Source organism: Chelonia mydas, chromosome 8, assembly GCF_015237465.2.
Source record: "Chelonia mydas isolate rCheMyd1 chromosome 8, rCheMyd1.pri.v2, whole genome shotgun sequence".
Lineage (NCBI taxonomy): Eukaryota > Metazoa > Chordata > Testudines > Cheloniidae > Chelonia > Chelonia mydas.
This window is the reverse complement of record NC_057854.1, coordinates 22,411,407-22,434,257: the sequence shown is the minus strand read 5'-3', so window position 1 is coordinate 22,434,257 and position 22,851 is coordinate 22,411,407. Positions and strand designations below refer to the sequence as shown.

Below are 22,851 nucleotides of genomic sequence, written 5' to 3'. Positions count from 1 at the left end.
AGATAATCTGTGGTCTGTCTTCAGCAAGTTCCTGAGTTCTCTGGTGCCATATCATTGGCAAAATTGATTCACCTGATGAATCGTTATAGTCTGAATCAAAGTAGTTCTATATTGTTTTTAATTGAACAATGAGAAGACACCTTTTAACGTCTGGTTGTAGATCTACAAAAAAATTCAAAATTGAGGCTGTAACTTCATCCTTAATTTGCCCTTGTTGTCTAGACATTTCAAATTATATGATTTTACACCATGATCTACAACATCTAGGCACATTAGGGTAAGTTGTTAATAATACTTAGCTTTTATAGTGCTTTTCATCAGTAGATCTGAAAGTGCTTTACAAAGGTGGTCAGTATTATTTCCATTTTACTTCTCCATCCCCTCAGAGAAACTGAGGCACAGAAAGGGGAAGTGACTTGCCCAAGTAGGCCAGTGGTAGACCTGGATATTGAACCCGGTCTCCTAGGTCTAGTGCTCTAGTCATTAGGCTAGGCCAGAGTTTAACTGCAGTAGCATTTGTGATTGTTTTTCTACTAAACTGAAGTTCCTGGACAAAAGTTCAATCTTAAAACAATTGAGACATTGGGGTTTTTAATCAAAAACAAAAACCTCAGACACAATTTCTTCTTCTTATGCCTGACCAATAGCTCTTAGACTTTCATGCCCAAAGGGACATTTTCTGTGTGCATGTTTCACTTTCCGAGGAAAGGTTCTTTACATTCTCACTGTTAGCTCTAACATAGAGAGTGCTCAATTTTGTGACTTTCTTCATAGAAAAGCATTTCATTTTTATTTCATTCTTGCTATACCTTTCATAGCAACTATCTATGCTCCCCGGAGGAAAGGACAGCTATCTGCAGATATCTGCATGGAAACAATAGGCGAGGAGATCTCAGAACTGCGCCAGATGAAAAAAGGTGTTTTCCAGCGGGTGGTGGCGATCTTCATTCATTACTGTGATGTCAATGGCGAACCAGTAGAGGATGATTACATTTAATTGGATCCCCCAGCTAATCCCTGGCCCTTCCTAACTTCCAGTTGGCACTGCCAGCAAAGAAAGCAGATGGATCCATTCCTACTGCCTTAGTGCACTGAGGTGTCTTGGGAATTGTGTACTTTGCGGTTGGCCTGACTCAGTTTGGTATAGAATATGTAGTAAATGTATAATGAAATATAAAAATTGTATACTAAGGTTTGTACATAGAGGAAACAAAAATATTCCTAAAGCTGAGACTTTATTTCATATGTTTATACAATTTAATTTAAATTCCATTTTAATGAAGGCGAACAATTGGGACAAGGTGAAAAAGTTTGAATTTCTTAGCCCATACAATTCAGAGCAGTAAATTTTTTTTGTTTGTTACAAACATAACCCCATTTGCTGTGTTCAAAAGAGTCATTGGAATCTCTCTTAATCTGTGCCTTTTTCTTCTTGAGCATCTAAGAGTCCAGTCCGAGTAAATCTGTTGAACACGGTCTGTGTGTCTTGTGTGCATTTTTGGGAGCTTGGGGAGGAGCTAACTTAAAGGCGCTGCAAAGAAGGGCAAAAGCTGAAAGGGAGCAGCCATGTCATTGGTCCAGAGGAAGTTGTAATTTTTTTTTCCTTTTTAAAAAAAAAAAAAAAAAAAAGCTTGTGAACCCAATTTCATGTTTGAGTGATAAATTCCAAAAACATTTTCTAGCATTATTTATTTCCTCATTCAATAATGTATGTGGTGCCTCTTGGAATATGAAAATAAACCTTTATTAAACATTGGGTCCACTTGCTTTAAATATAAAGCTGCATATGAGACATCTAACTGAAATCGATAACGTTCTTGGAATTCCAGAAGGTAAAGGCCATGTAATTACTGGCAAATGGCTGAAAGCACAGGGTTCAACTGGCTTGAATTATGAAATCAGAAGCCCCTTCTGAATCACTTTGAACTAACCAGCCCTCTGTCTGCTTCGTGCTTGCCCTTCAGCTGCCCCTTTTTACAGATGCAATAAGTGAACAACCATGGAGACAGTTCTGGTTTTTACTGTACAGACAGAATGCCTTAAGTTTCTACTGTATCTACAGGTTCCCTCTATGGTTCCAGCAATAAGAGCCAGAATTTTGATTCTGTTGTACACAGTACATGCATTTACTGAAGTTGGGCAGGGTAGGGCTTGAACTGCATTAGAAGTTTGTCAGTCATAGCAGATAGAACTGTAGGTTCAGTCTGAGCTCGATAAATTCTTGCTAAATCACAAACTTGGTCTCTGTATTCTGTTAAGCATGTTTAACCAAACATACTCCAGTGAGGTTGAGGCTGAGGTCAGGCAAAACAAACTAGCCAGCTTACCAGAATTCTGGGTCATTGGTGTGCATATTTCAAAGTTGGTGAGGGGGCAGAGCCAATGTTTAATAGAATCATTTCTACTCCAATATGTCAATATATTTCTGGAGACTCATTCTAGACATCCAGACACCATCTACTATTTTCTGTTAGTTAAATCTTGGCCACCAGAGGAATTATTTGTACAGATGTTTATACTACTTTGCCCTTATTTAGTCAATTTTTCCTCCTTGCAAACTATTAATGAAGCTTTACAATACTGCAATAGGTAGGTTATACCTATTTTACACATGGATCAGTTGAGGTACTGGGGTGTTCAAATGGCTTGCTGAAACTCTGAGCAACTCAGTGTCAGAGTATAAAATAGAACCCAGGAGTATGAATACCTTCCTTGTTTTCAACTATGGACTATAACAGCGGTTTTCAAACTAGCAACCTGCAGACCCCCATTTTGATTTAAAATTTTTTGTGAACCCCCCCCAAGCCACCTGCTCATCCCCAGACCCTGCCCCCACTCCACCCCTTCCCACAAGGCCCCACCCCTGCTCTTCCCTGTTTCTTTCCTCCCCTGAGCACACCGCATCCCTGCTCCTCCCACTCCCTCCCAGCGCCTCCTATATGCCGCTGAACATTTGTTCTCCAGCATGCAGGAGGCAGTGGAAGGGAGGGGGAGGAATTGATCAGCGGGGTCCACAGACCCCAGTTGGAGAAACGCTAGACTACAACAATTGATAATTCTGAATTTCAAGATCCGAAATTGAGCAAAGGGATGTTTAGACTGATGACTAGGATATCTTCCTACTTGACAAAGCAGACTCATTGCTTTTGTCATTTAAGACTGCTAGAGAATATAGAGTAGGAAGCAACTGAACAGTGTCCCTGTAAAATGCATGAATATAAAATTAGTGAGGGTTTTTTCCATCTCTACATTTTGTGAGAGCAAACTACGCTGCACAAACATTTGCCAGCAGTGTCTGCTAAACATGCCCGGCAATGAAATAGTTAATTCACCATTAGGTTTCAGACTCAACCCTGCAACTAGATGAATGGGAGCAATTTGCCTCTGTCAAATCTCCTGTGTGAACTTGAGTCCTGTCATCACTCCTTGACTTCAGTGGATTACACCTATGAAGAATTAACCCATTCACGACTGCATCAATTCACCACCCGGAGGTTTTCTTGTTAATTGAAATGGCTACAAACTTTTTTCTAATGAAAACTGAAAAGAGATGGCATCTTGTTCAGGGCCTTTGCTGCTTACTTGGAGCGCTAGTGTGAGGGGGTGGTATTTGCATTTGGTTTCTCTGACACCAGCTCAAGTACGTTGAGAAGGGATGGCTAGTATTATTGGGGAACAGACTCAGTCACAGTGCTCAACTGATCGTATAGTCCGGGGGTGGCCAACCTGTGGCTCCGGAGCCACATGCGGCTCTTCAGAAGTTAATATGCGGCTCCTTGTATAGGCACCGACTCCGGTGCTGGAGCTACAGGTGCCAACTTTCTAATGTGCCGGGGGGAGGGGGGGTGCTCACTGCTCTGCCCCCATTCCACCCCGTCCCTGCAGTGTCCTCGCTCCCACCCCCCCAGAGCCTCCTGCACACCACAAAACAGCTGCTGGTGGGCAGGAGGCGCTGGGAAAAGGTGTGGGGAGAGCTGCTGACCTATTACTGTGGCTCTCTGGCAATGTACGTTGGTAAATTCTGGCTCCTTCTCAGGCTCAGGTTGGCCACCCCTGGTATAGTAAGCCAGCCTGCAAAACCTAGAGAAGTGAAGCCTGGTGTTAAGATGGAAGTTGAACCATTTCCTTTATAAATGTGCTATTTAACCCTTCATTTTTAGGGCTTTAAAGCTGAATTTGCCTAAATCTTTACTCTTCCAGGTGCTTTTTCCCCACCTCAGGATTTCAGGAAAAGTTGTCTTGCCATTCATATTTCAGTACTCCAGTGCACTCACCTTGAACATTTCTGGAGGCTGACGGTAGATCTGCTCCATCTCAAATTGTTAAATGAGTTCATTCTCCCATGGGCTGGGCAAGTGGTCTGTAACTCATCACTGCTTAGTCATCTTAACAAAAATAATCTGATAATTATATTAAAAACTGTCATAATTGTACCAGGAGAGGGTGCTTCTACATTCCAGACCCAGAAGCGTTGCACTTGAAACTTCCAGGAAGTGCCTGAAATTTCATATCACAAAGCCTCTCCTTGTTCAGCCTCTTATGTCTCAGCTACCTCTGCCTGATTGTTAACCACGAACATAAAAATCCATGATCTTGAGTTGCAAAGTGGACCCTGCCTTCAGGCATTAGCTGTCAAAATAAAACCACCACTTGCAAGCTACCTTATCAGCAACTGACTGATTAGTGTAACGCATTACAGTTGTAGCCATGTCAGTCCCAGGATATTAGAGAGTCGGAGGGTGGGGGGGGAGTGAGGTAATATCTTTTATTGGGCAAACTTCTGTTGGTGAATGAGACACAAGCTTTTGAGCCACACACAGCTGAAGAAGACCTCTTGACCTCACCCACCTTCTCTCTCTGGTTACTGTAGTGTCCAATTCAGACACTAGATGTAGCTACTCTACAAAGCTTACAGGTTTCAGAGTAGCAGCCGTGTTAGTCTGTATCCGCAAAAAGAACAGGAGTCCATGTGGCACCTTAGAGATTAACCAATTTATTAGAGCATAAGCTTTCGTGGGCTACAGCCCACTTCGTCGGATGCATAGAATGGAACATATAGTAGGAAGAGAGAGAGAGAGAGAGATATATATACATACATACAGAGAAGTTGGAAGTTGCCATACAAACTGTAAGAGGCTAATTAGTTAAGAGAAAAGGAGTACTTGTGGCACATTAGAGACTAACCAATTTATTTGAGCATAAGCTTTCGTGAGCTACAGCTCACTTCATCGGATGCATACTGTGGAAAATACAGAAGATGTTTTTATACACACAAACCATGAAAAAATGGGTGTTTATCACTACAAAAGGTTTTCTCTCCACCCGCCCCACTCTCCTGTTGGTAATAGCTTACCTAAAGTGATCACTCTCCTTACAATGTGTATGATAATCAAGGTGGGCCATTTCCAGCATAAATCCAGGGTTTAACAAGAACGTCTGAGGAAGGGTTCGGGGAGGTAGGAAAAAACAAGGGGAAATAGGTTACCTTGCATAATGACTTAGGCTTGAATAGAGACTGGGAGTGGCTAAGTTAATTGTATCCAATTTGCAAATGAATTCCAATTCAGCAGTCTCTCACTGGAGTCTGGTTTTGAAGTTTTTCTGTTGTAATATCGCAACTTTCATGTCTGTAATCGCGTGACCAGAGAGATTGAAGTGTTCTCCGACTGGTTTATGAATGTTATAATTCTTGACATCTGATTTGTGTCCATTTATTCTTTTACGTAGAGACTGTCCAGTTTGACCAATGTACATGGCAGAGGGGCACTGCTGGCACATGATGGCATATGTCACATTGGTAGATGTGCAGGTGAACGAGCCTCTGATAGTGTGGCTGATGTTATTAGGCCCTGTGATGGTGTCCCCTGAATAGATATGTGGGCACAGTTGGCAACGGGCTTTGTTGCAAGGATAGGTTCCTGGGTTAGTGGTTCTGTTGTGGGTATGTGGTTGCTGGTGAGTATTCGCTTCAGGTTGGGGGGCTGTCTGTAGGCAAGGACTGGCCTGTCTCCCAAGATTTGTGAGAGTGTTGGGTCATCCTTCAGGATAGGTTGTAGATCCTTGATAACGCGTTGGAGGGGTTTTAGTTGGGGGCTGAAAGTGACGGCTAGTGGCGTTCTGTTATTTTCTTTGTTAGGCCTGTCCTGTAGTAGGTGACTTCTGGGAACTCTTCTGGCTCTATCAATCTGTTTCTTCACTTCCGCAGGTGGGTATTGTAGTTGTAAGAATGCTTGATAGAGATCTTGTAGGTGTTTGTCTCTGTCTGAGGGGTTGGAGCAAATGCGGTTGTATCGCAGAGCTTGGCTGTAGACAATAGATCGTCTGTGTGGTCAGGGTGAAAGCTGGAGGCATGTAGGTAGGAATAGCGGTCAGTAGGTTTCCGGTACAGGGTGGTGTTTATGTGACCATCGTTTATTAGCACTGTAGTGTCCAGGAAGTGGATCTCTTGTGTGGACTGGACCAGGCTGAGGTTGATGGTGGGATGGAAATTGTTGAAATCATGGTGGAATTCCTCAAGGGCTTCTTTTCCATGGGTCCAGATGATGAAGATGTCATCAATATAGCGCACGTAGAGTAGGGGTGTTAGGGGACGAGAGCTGAGGAAGCGTCGTTCTAAGTCAGCCATAAAAATGTTGGCATACTGTGGGGCCATGTGGGTACCCATAGCAGTGCCGCTGATTTTAAGGTATACATTGTCCCCAAATGTAAAATAGTTATGGGTAAGGACAAAGTCACAAAGTTCAGCCACCAGGTTAGCCATGACATTATCAGGGATAGTGTTCTTGACGGCTTGTAGTCCATCTTTGTGTGGAATGTTGGTGTAGAGGGCTTCTACATCCATAGTGGCCAGGATGGTGTTATCAGGAAGATCACCGATGGATTGTAGTTTCCTCAGGAAGTCAATGGTGTCTCAAAGGTAGCTGGGAGTGCTGGTAGCGTGGGGCCTGAGGAAGGAGTCTACATAGCCAGACAATCCTGCTGTCAGGGTGCCAATGCCTGAGATGATGGGGCGCCCAGAATTTCCAGGTTTATGGATCTTGGGTAGTAGATAGAATATCCCAGGTTGGGGTTCCAGGGGTGTGTCTGTGCGGATTTGATCTTGTGCTTTTTCAGGGAGTTTCTTGAGCAAATGCTGTAGTTTCTTTTGGTAACTCTTAGTGCGATCAGAGGGTAATGGCTTGTAGAAAGTGGTGTTGGAGAGCTGCCGAGCAGCCTCTTGTTCATATTCCGACCTATTCATGATGACAACAGCACCTCCTTTGTCAGCCTTTTTGATTATGATGTCAGAGTTGTTACTGAGGCTGTGGATGGCATTGTGTTTTGCATGGCTGAGGTTGTGGGGCAAGTGATGCTGCTTTTCCACAATTTCAGCCTGTGCACGTCGGCAGAAGCACTCTATGTAGAAGTCCAGTCTGCTGTCTCACCTTCAGGAGTGTGTGTGGGGGGGGGGAGAAAACCTGGATTTGTGCTGGAAATGGCCCACCTTGATTATCATACAATTGTAAGGAGAGTGATCACTTTACATAAGCTATTACCAGCAGGAGAGTGGGGTGGGGGGAGAGAAAACCTTTTGTAGTGATAAACACCCATTTTTTCATGATTTGTGTGTATAAAAACATCTTCTGTATTTTCCACAGTGTGCATCCGATGAAGTGAGCTGTAGCTCACGAAAGCTTATGCTCAAATAAATTGGTTAGTCTCTAAGGTGCCACAAGTACTCCTTTTCTTTTTGCAAATACAGACTAACACGACTGTTACTCTGAAACCTGTAATTAGTTAAGATGAGCTAGTATCAGCAGGAGAAAAAAACTTTTGTCATGATAATCGAGATGGCCCATTTAGACAGTTGACAAGAAGGTGTGAGATACTTAACTTAGGGAAATGACCCAGCCACTCCCAGTCTCTATTCAAACCCAAGTTAATGGTATCTAGTTTGCATATTAATTCAAGCTCAGCAGTTTCTCACTGGAGTCTGTTTTTGAAGCTTTTCTGTTGCAAAATTGCCACCCTTAAATCTTTTTAAGTGGCCAGAGAGACTGAAGTGTTTTCCCACTGGTTTTCGAATGTTATGATTCCTGATGTGAGACTTGTGTCCAGTTATTCTTTTGCGTAGAGACTGTCTGGTTTGGCCAATGTACATACACTATAAAGCTTAGTGATCTATAGACAACTTTAAAACACTCTTCTGCACAGACATTCCAAGGTGCCTGTTAAGCTCTTTAATCTTTACATACTTTTGTTAAAATCACCCTAATGACCTCCTATAAAAAAGGTGCCGTTCCTGCAGCAGCTGCTTGTCTTTTATCCCACCATCTCCCCTCCTTCCTGCTAACTACACATCTTCCAGAGAGATCAGGAAAGAACTGCCCGAGCTGCTTGTGCAACTTGTACCTTCTGCTTCTGTGAAATGAATGAATTGGGCCAAAGCTGAATGCTGTGTAAACCTAGTGTTGACTTAAGTGGAGTCATCTGGGTCTAATGAAGGGCAGAATTTGGCTCCTCATCCTAATTGCTTTGTCTTCCCACCCAATGCCCACAACCTTTCCCCAGCTTCCATCCAACTGGTTTGGAATACCGGCTCACTCAGCCTTGTAAAGGCTGTTTCAGGAGCACCTGGTATAGAAAGCAAAACCTCTTGCAAAATTTCAGATGCTTTGGTTTCCTGGAATTCAGAGGCAAATTTATTGGTAGCAGGGCCAGCCCACAATATTTTGGCACCTGAGGCGGGGAGCTCAAATGATGCCCCCTCGCTTGGGCCAAAACTTTGAAAGGTCTCAATTCTGCCTTCTTCCTGTTCTACTCCTCTCATGGTACTGCTCTGCTACCTACCCCAATAAAGGAGAACTAACAACTTAAAATGCCTTGTTCAAAAATTTTAAGTAACACTTAACTTTCAAATGCCTGAACAACAAATGTAACTTTTCTTGTCTGCATAGTAAACACTGGCATTTTTATCTGTTTGAATAATCCAAGTGGTGCTTTCCGTGCCTTCTTAGTTGCAAAGATTTGAACTGCTTCCTGAAGGTCCACAGTCTAGGCCAGCTCATGCTCTATTGAGATGGTTGCAAGACCGAACAGCCTCTCCTGTGTCATTGTAGAGCGTAGATGTGTTTTTATTAACTTCAGCTTGGCAAAATTGCGTTCTCCACTGGCAACTGTTACAGGAAGTGTTAAAAGTATGTGCAGAGCAACAAAAGCATTTGGAAAAAGGGTGGTCATTTTACTTGTGCACATATATTTCAGAACAACCTTTGGAGTTGATCCTGCTGAAATGTATCTGGAAAGGGCTTTCAGTTCATCACGTAAATCACTCGCATCAATATCGCGCATGTCATCATGTGTCAACACTGTCTCTAGTGCCCTGCATTGCTGGTGTAGGTCTTCTTCAGGTATAGTGAGAAGTTTTGGAGTATCATACAACATCCCAAATATACTGCTGTGTTCCTTGAGCTGCATGAAACATTCTTTAAACTAAAAAGAAAAGGAGTACTTGTGGCACCTTAGAGACTAACCAGTTTATATGAGCATGAGCTTTCGTGAGCTACAGCTCACTTCATCGGATGCATAGCATATCGTGGTCTTCTGCAGTTTCCACGATATGCTATGCATCCGATGAAGTGAGCTGTAGCTCACGAAAGCTCATGCTCAAATAAACTGGTTAGTCTCTAAGGTGCCACAAGTACTCCTTTTCTTTTTACGAATACAGACTAACACGGCTGTTACTCTGAAACCATTCTTTAAACTGACTGTATTGCACAATGTAGCACCCAGTTAAAGAATTCAACTTTGAATTGTTGTTTGGGGTCTCTTATGGATGATCCCGTGCCTCATAATCAAAATGCCGCCTTCTTCGGTGACTCTTGTGTTCTTGAATGGGTGCGAAAAGAGCTTCAGTGTGAAGTTCCTCTGCCAACTTCTGTGCACTCTTCAGAACATTTTGAAATCCCTCATCTGACTGGTAAGACTGTAGGTATGACTTTGCTTTCTCCAGTTGTTCCATTGCTCCAGATATATCAAAGTCAACACCTTGGAGTCTCTTGCTTACAACATTTATTTCAAACAGTAGGACATGCCACAACACTAAGCCACACAGAAATGTGAAGTTATGTATGTTCTGGTGATTCCATTTCCCTCTGCCACTGTTCTCCCACGAACAGTTCCTGTCACAGCATTATCCTCCATAATAGCAACTATGGCATCATCTATCTTCCCAATTTGGTGTTTGATAGGTTTTATCGCCTCCACTCAACTTTCCCATCGTGTGGCACTCAGTGGTTTCAGGGTCAGAGAGGATGTTCCCAGGGCTGGCTCTAGGCACCAGCTAAGGATGCTAGTGCCTGGGGTGGCAAATCAGAAGGAGCTGCACTTTGGCCGTTCTTGGGGCAGCACTCCAGCTGTGGGGTTTTTTTTCCCTTTCTCGGCCGCACTTCGGCGGCAGCTTTGTCATTTTTTATTCTTTGGTGGCCGCTTTTTTTTTGCTTCGCTGCTTGGGGTGGCAAAAAAGGTAGAGCCGGCCCTGGATGTTCCCAGATGTTGCTTCAAAATTTGCCATCGATGAGCTGATGCAGAGAAAACTACATAGATGCTTTGAATTACATTAAAAAATTCAGCAGCCTCACTAGAAGCTGACGCCGCATCACTAACCACCAAGTTCAGTGAATGAGAACTGCATGGGACAAAAAAAGCTCGAGGGCTTAACTCTCCGATCCGTGTCTGCACTCCTCTGTTCTTTCCTCTCATGTTGTCACCATTATCGTAGCCCTGACCTCTCATGTCAGCTATCGCAATTTCCGTATCTTCCAGCTTTTTAAGAAGCACATTTGTGACACCAGCTCCTGAAGTATCATCAATGTAATAAATTATAGAAAATGCTCTCTGACCGTCACCGTTGCAGGGACATTTTCACTAGGTTCTGTTGTTGTTACAAAACGCACCATTAAGGTCATTTGTTCCGTATGGCTGATGTCAGGTGTGCAGTCCAGAATAACAGAGTAATATCTTGCTGACTTCAGATCTGCCACAATCTTCTGTTTGACTTTTGTTGCCAGTAACTGTATGATCTCATTTTGAATTGTTTTTCCAAGGTAGTGGTGTGTGTACATTTCTTGGGTGGTGACTCTTCTTAGATGCTCCTGGAGTACAGCATCAAACTCAGCCATCAGCTCCACAATTTCAAGGAAGTTTCCATTGTTTGGCAGATACAGCTGATCTGAAGTGCCACGCAGTGCTAGGTTTTGGGTAGCAAGCATTCTCACAATGGCAATGAGCCTTTTCAGAACATTTTGCCAGTAAAGAGACTCCGATGCAATCTTCTCTTGATGCTGATCATCTGTGGTGGCCTCTAACCTCATCTCATCTCAAGCTCTTTCCACCTATGGAATGCTCTCTGGTGATTTGCTGCCTTCTCATGGCATGCCAGATTTCTAGCCAGATTTTTCCAGTCCTTTGTTCCTGTAGAACCCACTGTGGCTGGAACATTAGACTGGAAGAGTTTGCAACAAAAACAGTATGCAGCATTCTGGGTTTTTGAGTACGTAAGCCATGGCCTCTCCACTTTGTCACCATTGGGGATTTCAAGCCAGTAATGTGTTGGATGGAAACTTCTATTTTCATTGTCTTTGGGGAACATGAAGTTTTTCACTTGCTGTGGCCCATGCAGTACAAGGAAGTCCCTCCGGCTACTGCTCAAGTGGGTCCACAGTCCTGGATCATCTAGACTTAAGGAACTAAACTCAGCAGCAGCTGTTTCTTTCGCCTTCACCACACTCTTCTCTGATCTACACTTTTCTTCAGGAATGTGCATGGTTACATCCCTTTGAGATGGAGATATGGATACTGCAGTAGCTGCCAGGTCACCTGCACTCTGACTAACTGGAAGATCAGGCATCTCCTCACCACTCACATCCTCACTGGGGCAGGAAGGCTCACTGTGAACATTTGTGTCTATGCATCTCAGGAGAGCTCTTTCCTGCTTAGACAGAAAAGCTTCCTTTGCTTTCTTTCTTCTTCTGAATGCTGCCCCAGAGCGGCATTTTCTTCTTTCACTCATGACTGCTGTTCTGTGCCAGCTATAGTGGCTCTCAACACTCAATTGAAGGGGACAAATAAGCAGGCTGGTAGCAGGGCCTGAGTGAGGGAAGATATCAGCATCTTATCAACCTGACTGGCTCCTACTACTACAGTTGACTGCCTGCTCTCCTCAAGTGGGTTCAGGGAAGCAGCAGGAAACAGGAAGCTCCCTGAGAAGCTGGTGTTAATCAGTCCAGGCTCCTGGGGGTGCTAGAGAGGTACATAAGAGGCTCCTCCTCCTCTCTCTCCCTGCAGCTCCTGCTGCTTTCTGTTATTCCCTCTCACCTTTTCGCCTGCCTGCCTGTTAGGTCTCTTGTGCCCTCCTTCCTCCAGCACAGCATGCCACCATCTCTGTGCATCTCGAGCAGAGAGAATACATATGCACCAGCAGCAGCCACAATTTTCAACACTCTGGGTCCTAGTGGCACCCCTCTACAGTCTGGGACCTGAACCAGCCGCCTCAGTTAGCCTCATGGTAAGGCCAGCCCTGGTTGGCAGCCTTGGACAAGCTGAGGCTTGTCATAAGGTGCCCATTCACAGTGAAGAATTAGGGTATGTCTACACTGGCAGAGTTACATCGCCAGCAGTTACACCGCTGCTCAGACAGCGCTGAAGGGAAACCTCTGTTGTGTGTTCACGCTGTCAGCTGCCTGTGCAATAGCGTGATATTTTGAGTGGTGCACTCTGGGCAGCTATTCCACAGAGCATCTCTTCCTCTTCTGCCGCTAAGAGTAATGGGAAGGCGGAGGGGGTCGCGGGGCATCCTGGGTCCAGTCCCAATGCCCTGTGAGGCATTACTTCACATCCCAGCAATCCCTGTGCTTCCTTCCGTGTTTGGTGTCATCTTACAATGGTTTGTGTACTGCGTGATCTGCCTCTTTGGACTGCAGAAATGGATCCTGCACTGTTGCCAATATGCTGCTCTCTCTGACTAACACATCACGAGTGGCAGTGGCATTATTCCTTAAACTACAAAGGCAAGAGGAGTTGGACAATCTCGCCACACATAGTCGTTACGACATGAGATTGCTTCTGGCATTCACAGAGGTGCTGACCACAGTGGAACGCCGCTTTTGGGCTCAGGGAAGAAGCACTGAGTGGTGGGATCACATCGCCATGCACGTCTGGGATGACGAGCAGGGGCTGCAGAACTTTCGCATGAGGAAAGCCACATTCATGGGACTGTGTGATGAGCTCGCCCCAGCCCTGCAGTGCAAGAACACGAGAATGAGAGCTGTCCTGCCATTGGAGAAGCACATGGCGATTGTATCAGGGAAGCTGGCTACTCCAGACTGCTACCGATTGGTTGCTAGGAGTGGGAAAGTTGACTGTTGGACGTGTGTTGACGGAAGTGTGCAGGGCCATTAATCACATCCTGCTCCAAGAGACCATGACTCTGGGCAACGTGCATGACATTGTGGATGGCTTTGCCCAAATGGGCTTCCCTAAGTGCAGAGGGGTGATAGATGGCACGCGTATTCCACTTCTGGCACCAGAGCACCTAGTCACCAAGTACATTAATCGTAAGGGGTATTTCTCTATGGTTCTCTAGGCACTTGTGGATCACCATGGGTGTTTCACGGACATTAACGCAGGCTGGTCTGGAAAGGTGCATGACTCATGCATCTTTCGGAACACTGGCCTGTTCAGGAAACTGCCAGCAGGGACTTTCTTCCTGGCACAGAAGATCACCATAGGGGAAGTCAAAATGCCCATTGTGATCCTGGGAGACCCTGCCTACCCCTTAATGCTGGGACTTATGAAGCCATACATGGGGAACCTTGACAGCAGCAAGGAATGGTTCAACAGGCTGAGCAAGTGCAGCAGGACTGTTGAGTGTGCTTTTGGCCATTTAAAGGCCCGCTGGCTCTGCCTATATGCGAGGCTGGATCTGGCTCCTGGCTGATGACAATATTCCTGTACTTATAGCCACGTGCTATGCACTCCATAGTATTTGTGAAAGGAAGGGTGAGAGCTTCACTCAGGGCTGGACTGCTGAGGCTCAGCGCCTGGAGGCTGAATTTGAACAGCCAGAGAGCAGGGCTATTAGAGGGGCACAGCACGGGACCATAAGGATCAGAGATGCCTTGAGGCAGCAATTTGAAGCTGAAAGCCACTAATATTTGTTGCTATGCATGGGAGTGCAGTGCTTGTAATGCTAGGAGGTGATTGTGATTGGTGCAGATGATGCACTATGAAGGTTTCAGAAAATTGCTTGTTGCTTTGCAGGGTTCGGTTTGCTTTCAATTAATGGAATAAAGCAGCTTTCAAACCAAAACAATTCTTTTATTAAAAAAAAACAACCACCGGAGGAGAGAGACAAACAAAAAAACCACATCGGCACTGAGGGGGATGGGGGAAGGGAGGGTCTCAGGAGGAGGTGGGGTCTTGGGACAGTTAAAGATTGCATATGATCCCTGGACATACACAAAAGAGATGTCCAGGGATCCTTTGGAGTACAATGCAGCAGGTACTGTACTTCAGCAGCGATAAACTGCAGAGGGACGGGCGTTGAGTGCAGTGGGTACTGGGAGTCCGCAGTGCTGGACTATGAGGTGGGAGGAGAGGAATGCAGCAGGTAGAGACTGGAGCCAGGAGGTTGATAAAAGTGTGTTGGCGGTGTCTGCGGGGCGCATGGGAAAGAGTTTTGCGACAGCAGCTGCAGGTGGGGATGGGTGCAGAGCTGCTCAGTTTGCAGTGCTAGTAGTGCCTGGATCATGTCTGCTTGGCGCTCCATAGCATTTAAGAGCCACTCCCTGGCTTCGTTCTGGCACCCCGCATTCTCCTTTCAGGCCGTCTTCTCTCTGTCCCGCAACTCCTTCCATTCTTGTTTTTCAGCCGCAGAGTGCATCATGACATCACGCAGAAAGCCCTCTTTAGTTCTTCATGGCTGCTTTCTAATTCTGCGCAGCCTTTCAGCCGGCGATAACAAAGAGGGAGGCTGGACTCCCAAGGTCATCTCTGTGAAGCCGAAATGCAACATTTTACAGAGGCAGTATTGATTGCAACACGCAGACCACACTGATTCAGTGATTTAAAACACAGCCACTATTCACATACCGGTCACTAACTGGCTGACCCCAGGCAAGCACACATGAGCCACAAGAGCCCCAAAGTGGTCAGTAACCGCAGGGGCTGCGGAAATCATTGTTCCAGGACCGTACTGTACACTGGGCACATGGCTCTTGGGAGAGCCAGCACTGGGGGCGGGGGAGATAGTGCCTTATAATCATTATTGTCCCCACATTTTCCACAGGCTGTGTGCATTATGGAATATCTCTTGCTGCTGAGGGTGAGCATGGAATCAAGGGAGGGTCTTCTCCAAGACTGTGGCTTCTGCCCTGGCCCTCATGCGGCTCACCTGTGTGCAGCAATGCTCTCCCCCCACCCCCACCCCATGACAGCAGAGTGGCATGGGAAAGTTACTGTTAATGGGGTAAGAAACAAAGCAGGTCTGCCAAAGAACCTGCTGCAGCAGATTGCCCAGTATCTCCATGAGATTTTCGTGGAGATCTCTGAGGCAGATTCCCATTAAGTGGGGGAGTCAATCAACATCCCGTTCTGCCGCTCAGACTAGGCATATGGTGGTACGCACATCATACCGACACAAGCCTGCTTTCTGCAACCCTCCTGCTCCCAACAACTCGCTTCAGCGATTCCCAAAATCAAAGCCACTTACCAGGGGCCTTCTCTCCTGTTTGCGCTTTGCCAAACTTGAACAGCTGTGACTGGCTAGCCGCCTCTGGTGTGGAAAAGAGCTCCTGGCTGCATGCATCTCTGACCGCCGAGTTGTCCTCTGCCTCTGGGTCCCCCTCCCCCTCCACATCCTCATTCAAGATTTCCTCCTCCTGGCTCTGTCCACTCTTGTCTGGCACATGAGCCATCGAAGTATCCACAGTGGGCTTCACAGTGGAGGTGGGGTCGCCACCGAGTATCACGTCCAACTCTTTGTAGAACCGGCAGCTCATGGGCACAGCACTGGAGCAACGGTTTGCCTCCCATGCCTTGTGGTAGGCGTTCCGCAGCTCCTTCACTCTGACCCTGCACTGCGTGTGTTCCAGTCATGGCCCCTTTCTGTCATGCATTGTGAAATCTGTCCTTAGGTATCATAATTCCTTAGGTATCATAATTCCTATGGCTGAAGCACAGCTGGGACTGCATAGCCTCCTCTCCCCAAATGCTGAGGAGGTCCAGCAGCTCGGCGTTGCTCCAAGTGGGGGGATCACCTGGTGCGTGGAGCAGGCATGGCCACCTGGAAAGATGTGCTGAGACCACTGCATGCATCACTGAGCAAACAGGAAGGGGACTTTCAACATTCTAAAGAAATTTAAGGGATGGGGCTCACAGTTGGTCACCTGAGGGCAGGGTTCAAACAGATGACCAGAGAGGTGAGAACAAACATTGTGGGACACCTACCAGAGGCCAATTGCAGTGCTGTAATAGACCAGAATGTCTACACTGGCACCTGGCACAGAAAGCTCTACGCCTCTCGTCGGGGTGGGTTTTTTTTTTTTTTTTTTTTTTTTTTTACAGCGCTGCAACTGCTCAGTTTCTGCGCACTGAGTGGCTTGGCAGTGTGTACACCCCGGGAGTTACACCACAGAAAGCTGCTTTACTGCGCAGAAACTTGCCCACGTAGAAAAGGCCTGAGTCTCATGCCAAAAAGAACAGTTGTTTTTTCTCCATGCAGAATCCCTTTCCACTTCCCTGAAAGGAGTAGCAGAAACACACTCCATTTGTACAGATGGATCCTTAGCCCCTTTCTGAGCTCTGATGACCAGCAAAGAACTATTACAAATACATATTGTGACAGGGTCAGGCCAGATGGCTACAGGAGTGACAGAAGGCAGATATGTTAGCCCCAGGTTAAGTAGGTCCCTTTTCCCTGGGTAAGATAACAGGGAAGGTTCCAGAACAATCAGGAACTTTCTGGAAACAATTAAGGCAGACAGGCTGATTATAACCCCTGCAGCCAATCAAGAAGCTGCCAGAATCAGTTAAGACAGGCAGGCTCATCAGGGCACCTGGGTTTAAAAGGAGCTCACGGCAGTTTGTGGTGTGCGTGTGAGGAGCTGGGAGCAAGAGGTACAAGGCAGCGTACTACGGGAAGACTGAGAAGTACAAGCAATATCAGACATCAGGTGGAAGGTCCTGTGGTGAGAATAAAGAAGGTGTTGGGAGGAGGCTATGGGGAAGTAGCCCAGGGAGTTGTAGCTGTCACCCAGCTGTTACAGGGGCCACTGTAGACAGCTGCAGTCCACAGGGCCCTGGGCTGGAACCTGGAGTAGAAGGTGGGCCTGGGTTTCCCCCCATCCTCCCTACTTGATACTGGAGGAGTTGACGTGGACTGTGGGTTCTGCCAGAGGGGAGGGTCTCTGGCCTGTTTCCCCGATTCACTAGGTGGATCAGCAGAGACTGCGGGGATTGTTCTTCCTTTTCCCCATGCTGGCCAGAGATGAGGATAACTGAATGAACGGCAGATTTGAGCCACAAAAGTGGCCAAACTGAGGGCTGCCGTGAACCTCTGAGGCGAGCAAATCTGCCAATAAGTGCAGGACCCACCAAGGCAGAGGAGGAACTTTGTCACAATACTTAAATTTAAATAAATACCCACCCAGGATAAACACACCCAACAGCTCCTGTGTTAACTGACATGGAAATCAATCACATTCTTATATTGATGTTTAAACAATTTGATTCTGAGAGGTCAACAGAGCTACAGCGGACCAGGTTGTGTGTTTACACATCTGAGCTTGTGATCTGTTATGGCTCAGATTTCCATCATGCCGAGACTAGGTTAACAGTACCAATTTTAAGACAGAGATTAAAGTGGTATCTAAACAGCTTCTAGGCTTTGCTATAAGCAGGGTTTTTTTGTTTTTTAATGTTAATATTTTTCATGTGTTTCAAAGCGATTTGCACTCAGGCTGAGCCAGGTGAGCCATTTTGAGATCTATGGGCCAGATCCTCAGACAGTGTATATTGACATCTCTCAACTGAAGCTGATGGCACTATGCTGATTTACACCAATTGAGGGTCTGGCCTTAAACAGGGATGATAGGGCTCTTTGCTCTGGCTCTTCACGTTTTAAAATGTGGGTGCCTAAAGTTAGGTATCTAAATAAACAGCCGGATTTTTTTTTTTTTTTTAAGAGGAGCTGAGCACCTACAGCTCCCACTGACTTCACTGGGGATGGGGAGTTCTGGTCTGATTCTTAACATATTTGCACTTCCCCTGGGGTTACAAGTTTCTTTTCAGTTGTCGATTGTGACTGGCATTATCCCTGCTCTCGGAGAGAGTTCTATTATACATTTGCTCCTCCTGGGTCTCTAGGCATCTGTACTCTGTTTGCCTTGTCAGACCAAAACTAAGGGGTACAGATATGTTTGGGGGGGGGGGGAGATGTTTTACCCCTCAGCTCTTCAAGTCCTTCAGCAAACAATCAAGCCCAAATGATATTTTCCTCAGTAAGTAAAAGACCCTTCCCTTCCCACCCTGGATTTCAGTAGGAGTCCTCTGTCCTCAGAGTCCTTGGTACATGAAGCTACCTGCAGTTGATGCAGCTAACAGTGCCTAATGACCCTGCCCTGTTCATTTTTCCTGGAGACAGAGCAATCGCCTGCTGGGGCTTCCCATTTACCTTGTTTGCATGCCGCAGCTCTGGAAAGAGCTTTGAAATTCATTTACAGCCCACTTCACAAACTGTGATTACCCTGGTGTGCATAAAAACAAACTAAGCTACTTGCTGGAGTTTGAAGGCCCCTTGGCAACTATTAAACCTCATAGGTAAAGTAAAAGTGATACCTTTGCATGGTCCCATTATCCTGGACTTGCTACATATTTGGGAGGGATCAGGGATATTAAACAGAGGAAAGATGGTCCAGAGGGCAGGACACCAACCTAGGATTTGGGAGCATCAGCTTCAAGTCTGCTCTGCCACAGACTTCCTGTATGACCTTAGGCAAGTCTCTCAGGCCCAGATTCACAGAGTTATTTAGACTCTTAACTTCCACTGATTTCAAAGGACTTCAAGATCCTAAATACCTTTGTGGATCTGGGCTTTACCCTCTCTGTGCCTCAGTTCCCCATCTGTAAAAATGGGGTCAGTAGCACCGCCCTACTTCACAGAGGTGTTGTGAGGATCAATATAGTGAAAACTGTGAAGCATTCAGACCGTAATGGGGGCCATATGAGTACCCACGTTAGAGCTGGAAGCATACTTGGCATTAGGCCATAGGGACAGAGGAGCATAGATAGAGCACTGAGCTACAGGAAGAGGCAGCAAGACTGTATATCTGACTGCTGCCTCCAGGGGTGGCATCATGAGCTTCACATGGGAGGAAGGTGGACTAACAAGCAAAACTAAAACGCATCTGGGGCATGGGGAGCAGGGGAACTTGGAGGGTGATTCCATCCCAGGGAGACCATGAAGCGTTTGTGGGGGTGGAGCATCTGGGTCTTGCTTAGCCCTAGCTTCACAGGAAGCCTCTTATTGGTGCCAGAAATTGCCATGGACTCACCTCCCCGTCCACAATCTCTACACTGTCTGCTGCATCTGCCATGTGGGAGCCACAATCAGTAGCAGACTTCAGCTTAGTCCTGGTCCAACACATGGGATGTGTAGGTATGCCTGAGAGCATGTTCAAACTCAGACCAGGGGCCATTGAGAGCTGCACCTCCAGCTCCAAAGGGTCCTGATGAGCCAGACAGCTGAGGTGAATGTCTCTCTCAGAACTAAGAGAACTAAGTCACCACACCCATGCATGCAGGGAGGAAATTATATTTGCTGTTGGCTGCAGAACACCCTCCAAGCTGGAAACAATTCACTAGGAAGGGTAGAGATGAGCAGCATGTTAGCACCAGGCCCAAACTCAGCCACCTTGTCTGGAAATGGGAGGTTTTCTTCATCCTTGAGGGACTATTTAATCCTTATTAGTTTCTCTTCATAGAGGCTGTTCATTCAGAGTGGGTGTTTTCAGATGTAGTCACCCTTCCTGAGGTCCCTTCCAAGCCTGATATTCTATGATTCCAGAGAAGCCAGTGGGTAATGCTAAAAATCTGCTGCCCTTTAGCAGAAAGGCTCGAGGCACTTAACAACTTAGAAGGCACTGTCTCAAAAGCCTTGATTCATCTGATACTGGGACACTCCGCATACGTTTTATTGTGCTACAGCCCTTCATTTAAAAACAAACAACAACAACAACAAAAAAAACCAAACCAAACAAAAAAAAAACAAAAAAAAAAAAACCAAATTCCCAGCCCTTGGGAAAATGGCCACCAGAAGGAACAGCTGCTAGGAATCAATCTGTTTGGAAATAAACCGTTCCCCTAACTCTGAATGAAATTATTTCCAGTAAGGAGCATGTTTGCAGCACTCATGCTGTTTGTAGCTGTGGAGGGGAGCACACCTCTGCTCTCACAGCATACGCACACATACAAGCCAAGACATGGAAGAGTGGTCAGTTTCTTCCTTTATTCTCAATAAATACCCCTATATCCAAAGTTCAGATCCAATCTTTTAAAAATATTAGCTACAAGGACAAAGCAAGCACTGAACATCAGGGCTTTAAAAGAGAAGAGTAAGAAGGAAAGTTTTTACTGCAAACAAACAATTTTTACCTGTGCTCAGTAGACAAGCCATCAAAGCTGTGGCCACAACCGGTCCCTGGCTGGGTTAGACGTGTGCAGACAAGGCATCAGAGAAGAATGTTGAGGTTCTACAGATCTAGCCATAGCCCCACCTACCTCGGCAGATGCTGCAGTTATACTGTGCAATCTATGGGGCACTTTACACAATGTGAGGGGGGGCACCAGTTGAATGGCTGTGCAAGGGATTCAGAATGTCCTCACTCTGACCCTATCTGAAGGTATTTGAATCCATGTTGAGCAGCTGAAGGATTTATGAAAGGCTGAGAATAAAAAAAGGGAGGGACTACATTCACAGAGGTTAACATTGTATCAGGGTAGCTTGACTCTCAGGGCCAGCCAGCCCTGTTCAATGATCAGACTCAGCTGGGAAGGGGTCAGGTGATCTTTACATAGGGCTGGGAAAATGCAGCTGAAAGGAGCTGTAAGTGGGAGAGGGGCTTCTGTAGTAGATCCTGAAGTAGAGGGTTTGAAGGGGGGGGGGGGTGTCCTCTTAGCATGGAGGAAGGCAAGGGGAAAAGGCTCCAGGAGCTGTAGCCTTGGGTAGGCAGAGAAGCATGCTTTATTTGATATTTTTGCCTAAGTTTTATATTGAAGGCTTAACCTGTACCCTGAGAGTCTTTAAGCATGGCAGAGACTCCTTCCTGAGTTAGGGAAACAGGCCAGTGGATTATAAAAACCCTTAGCAAAATTCCCCCTGGTTTCATTAGTGAAAGATCCCTCTCCTCCCCTTCCCCACATCCAGGGGGAGTCTAAATCTTCTGAGTTAAGGCACTGAAGCAAATATTGGTTTGAGACTTATTTCCTGGTGATCTTTCATTGCACTGTGTGACTATGGCACTGGGGGAAATGATGATACAACTAATATCCCACACTGGGCTGCACCACCATGCATGAGAGATTTTAATCTCCACAGGCCACGCTTACCTTTCACCTACTCTAGGTTCTAAGCTACCTTCTCCTGACTTCTACACCAGCCTCTGCAGCCCTGCTTCCCCAGTGCTGTGGAAGTGAAACTGAGAAACACAGCAACAGTGATGAAAAGTGACCAAAACTGCAGATTCAGTGTTAAATGAGGACCTAGATTCCACTTGCCATCTCCGAAATAAAGAGCCTTGTGAGCCACGTAGGTCAGGAGAGTGGGTAATCAGATACAGAGATCGTTAGCCGAAATTCTGCCCGTTCCACTGATGGCCAAAAGTCTGACAGCTTGACGTGAGCTGGTGGTTTCAGACATGGAGGGTTGGTGCCCATGTCCCAAAAACGTTCACCACAACTGGCTTTTGATGAGGGCTTTCATGGTCAGCCGTGGCCAGACAGGTGTATTGGCTGGCATTTGCATGGGAGGAGCTTGCATCACTTCTGCCTGTGCTGTACTTGTAAGCAGGGTTAAACCAAGAAAGACTTCAGGCTCCTGGGCTGTTTTCTGGGCTCTCTCACTGCCCCAAAATTTCTTTTTAAAACAAAGGAGTGCAACACCTCTGTCCAAGAGGCCAGCACCCGCTCCACTGCCTTTCACAGCACATGGGGTCACTCAGTGTGACTGATGTAGGATGTGCTCAGTTCTGTATGCCAAAGGGGTAATGAAACAGAAAACTCCCCGTGTTCTTTGTTCATTGTGGCTTCTGCAAGATGCGCCCAGATGGCCACAGCTTGAACACCTGTGTACAGATGATTCTGTTTCAAACCCTCAGACCACTAGCTGGGAGCAGGGATGGAGGTAACAGGTGAATCAGCTCTTTCAAAGAAAGCAACATTTTCAGAGGGTGATTGTAGAACCTGGCTGTGGGAATCAATATGGATTAAACACATCTGTTTATTAGATGTCACAGGCTGCTAGTGTTAATCCACTTGGTGGAATGTATATCAATCCTGAACTGATGATGCTTGCTCAGTTATTACCAGCTCTTTGTGAGCTGTGATATCTTTTGAGACCATCCCAGCTGGTTTCTGGCTTAATACATTTTATATATATATATATATATATATATATATATATATATATATATATATATATATAAAATATAGGTGGACAAATCCTGGATCTTATTTGGGGATTGGGTTGGGACATTAGGGGTGTGAGGATCACCCTGTTGATGTGATCTGTGACCCACAGCTCCTTCAGTGACATCCCCT

At 46.0% G+C, this 22,851-nt stretch overlaps 1 protein-coding gene across 7 annotated transcripts in view; it reads left to right on the top strand.

Annotated features, from left to right (window-relative positions):
- FBXO38 (F-box protein 38) overlaps positions 1–1,476 on the top strand; it is a 42,867-nt gene extending 41,391 nt beyond the window's left edge. For all 7 annotated transcript variants that reach the window (XM_007057242.4, XM_043552993.1, XM_037906832.2 and 4 more), the window contains one exon: positions 819–1,476. In XM_007057242.4, the coding sequence (XP_007057304.2) occupies positions 819–997 (179 nt within the window). In that variant the 3' untranslated portion in view covers positions 998–1,476. The remainder of the gene's footprint in view (positions 1–818) is intronic.
- Positions 1,477–22,851: the final 21,375 nt, after the last annotated feature.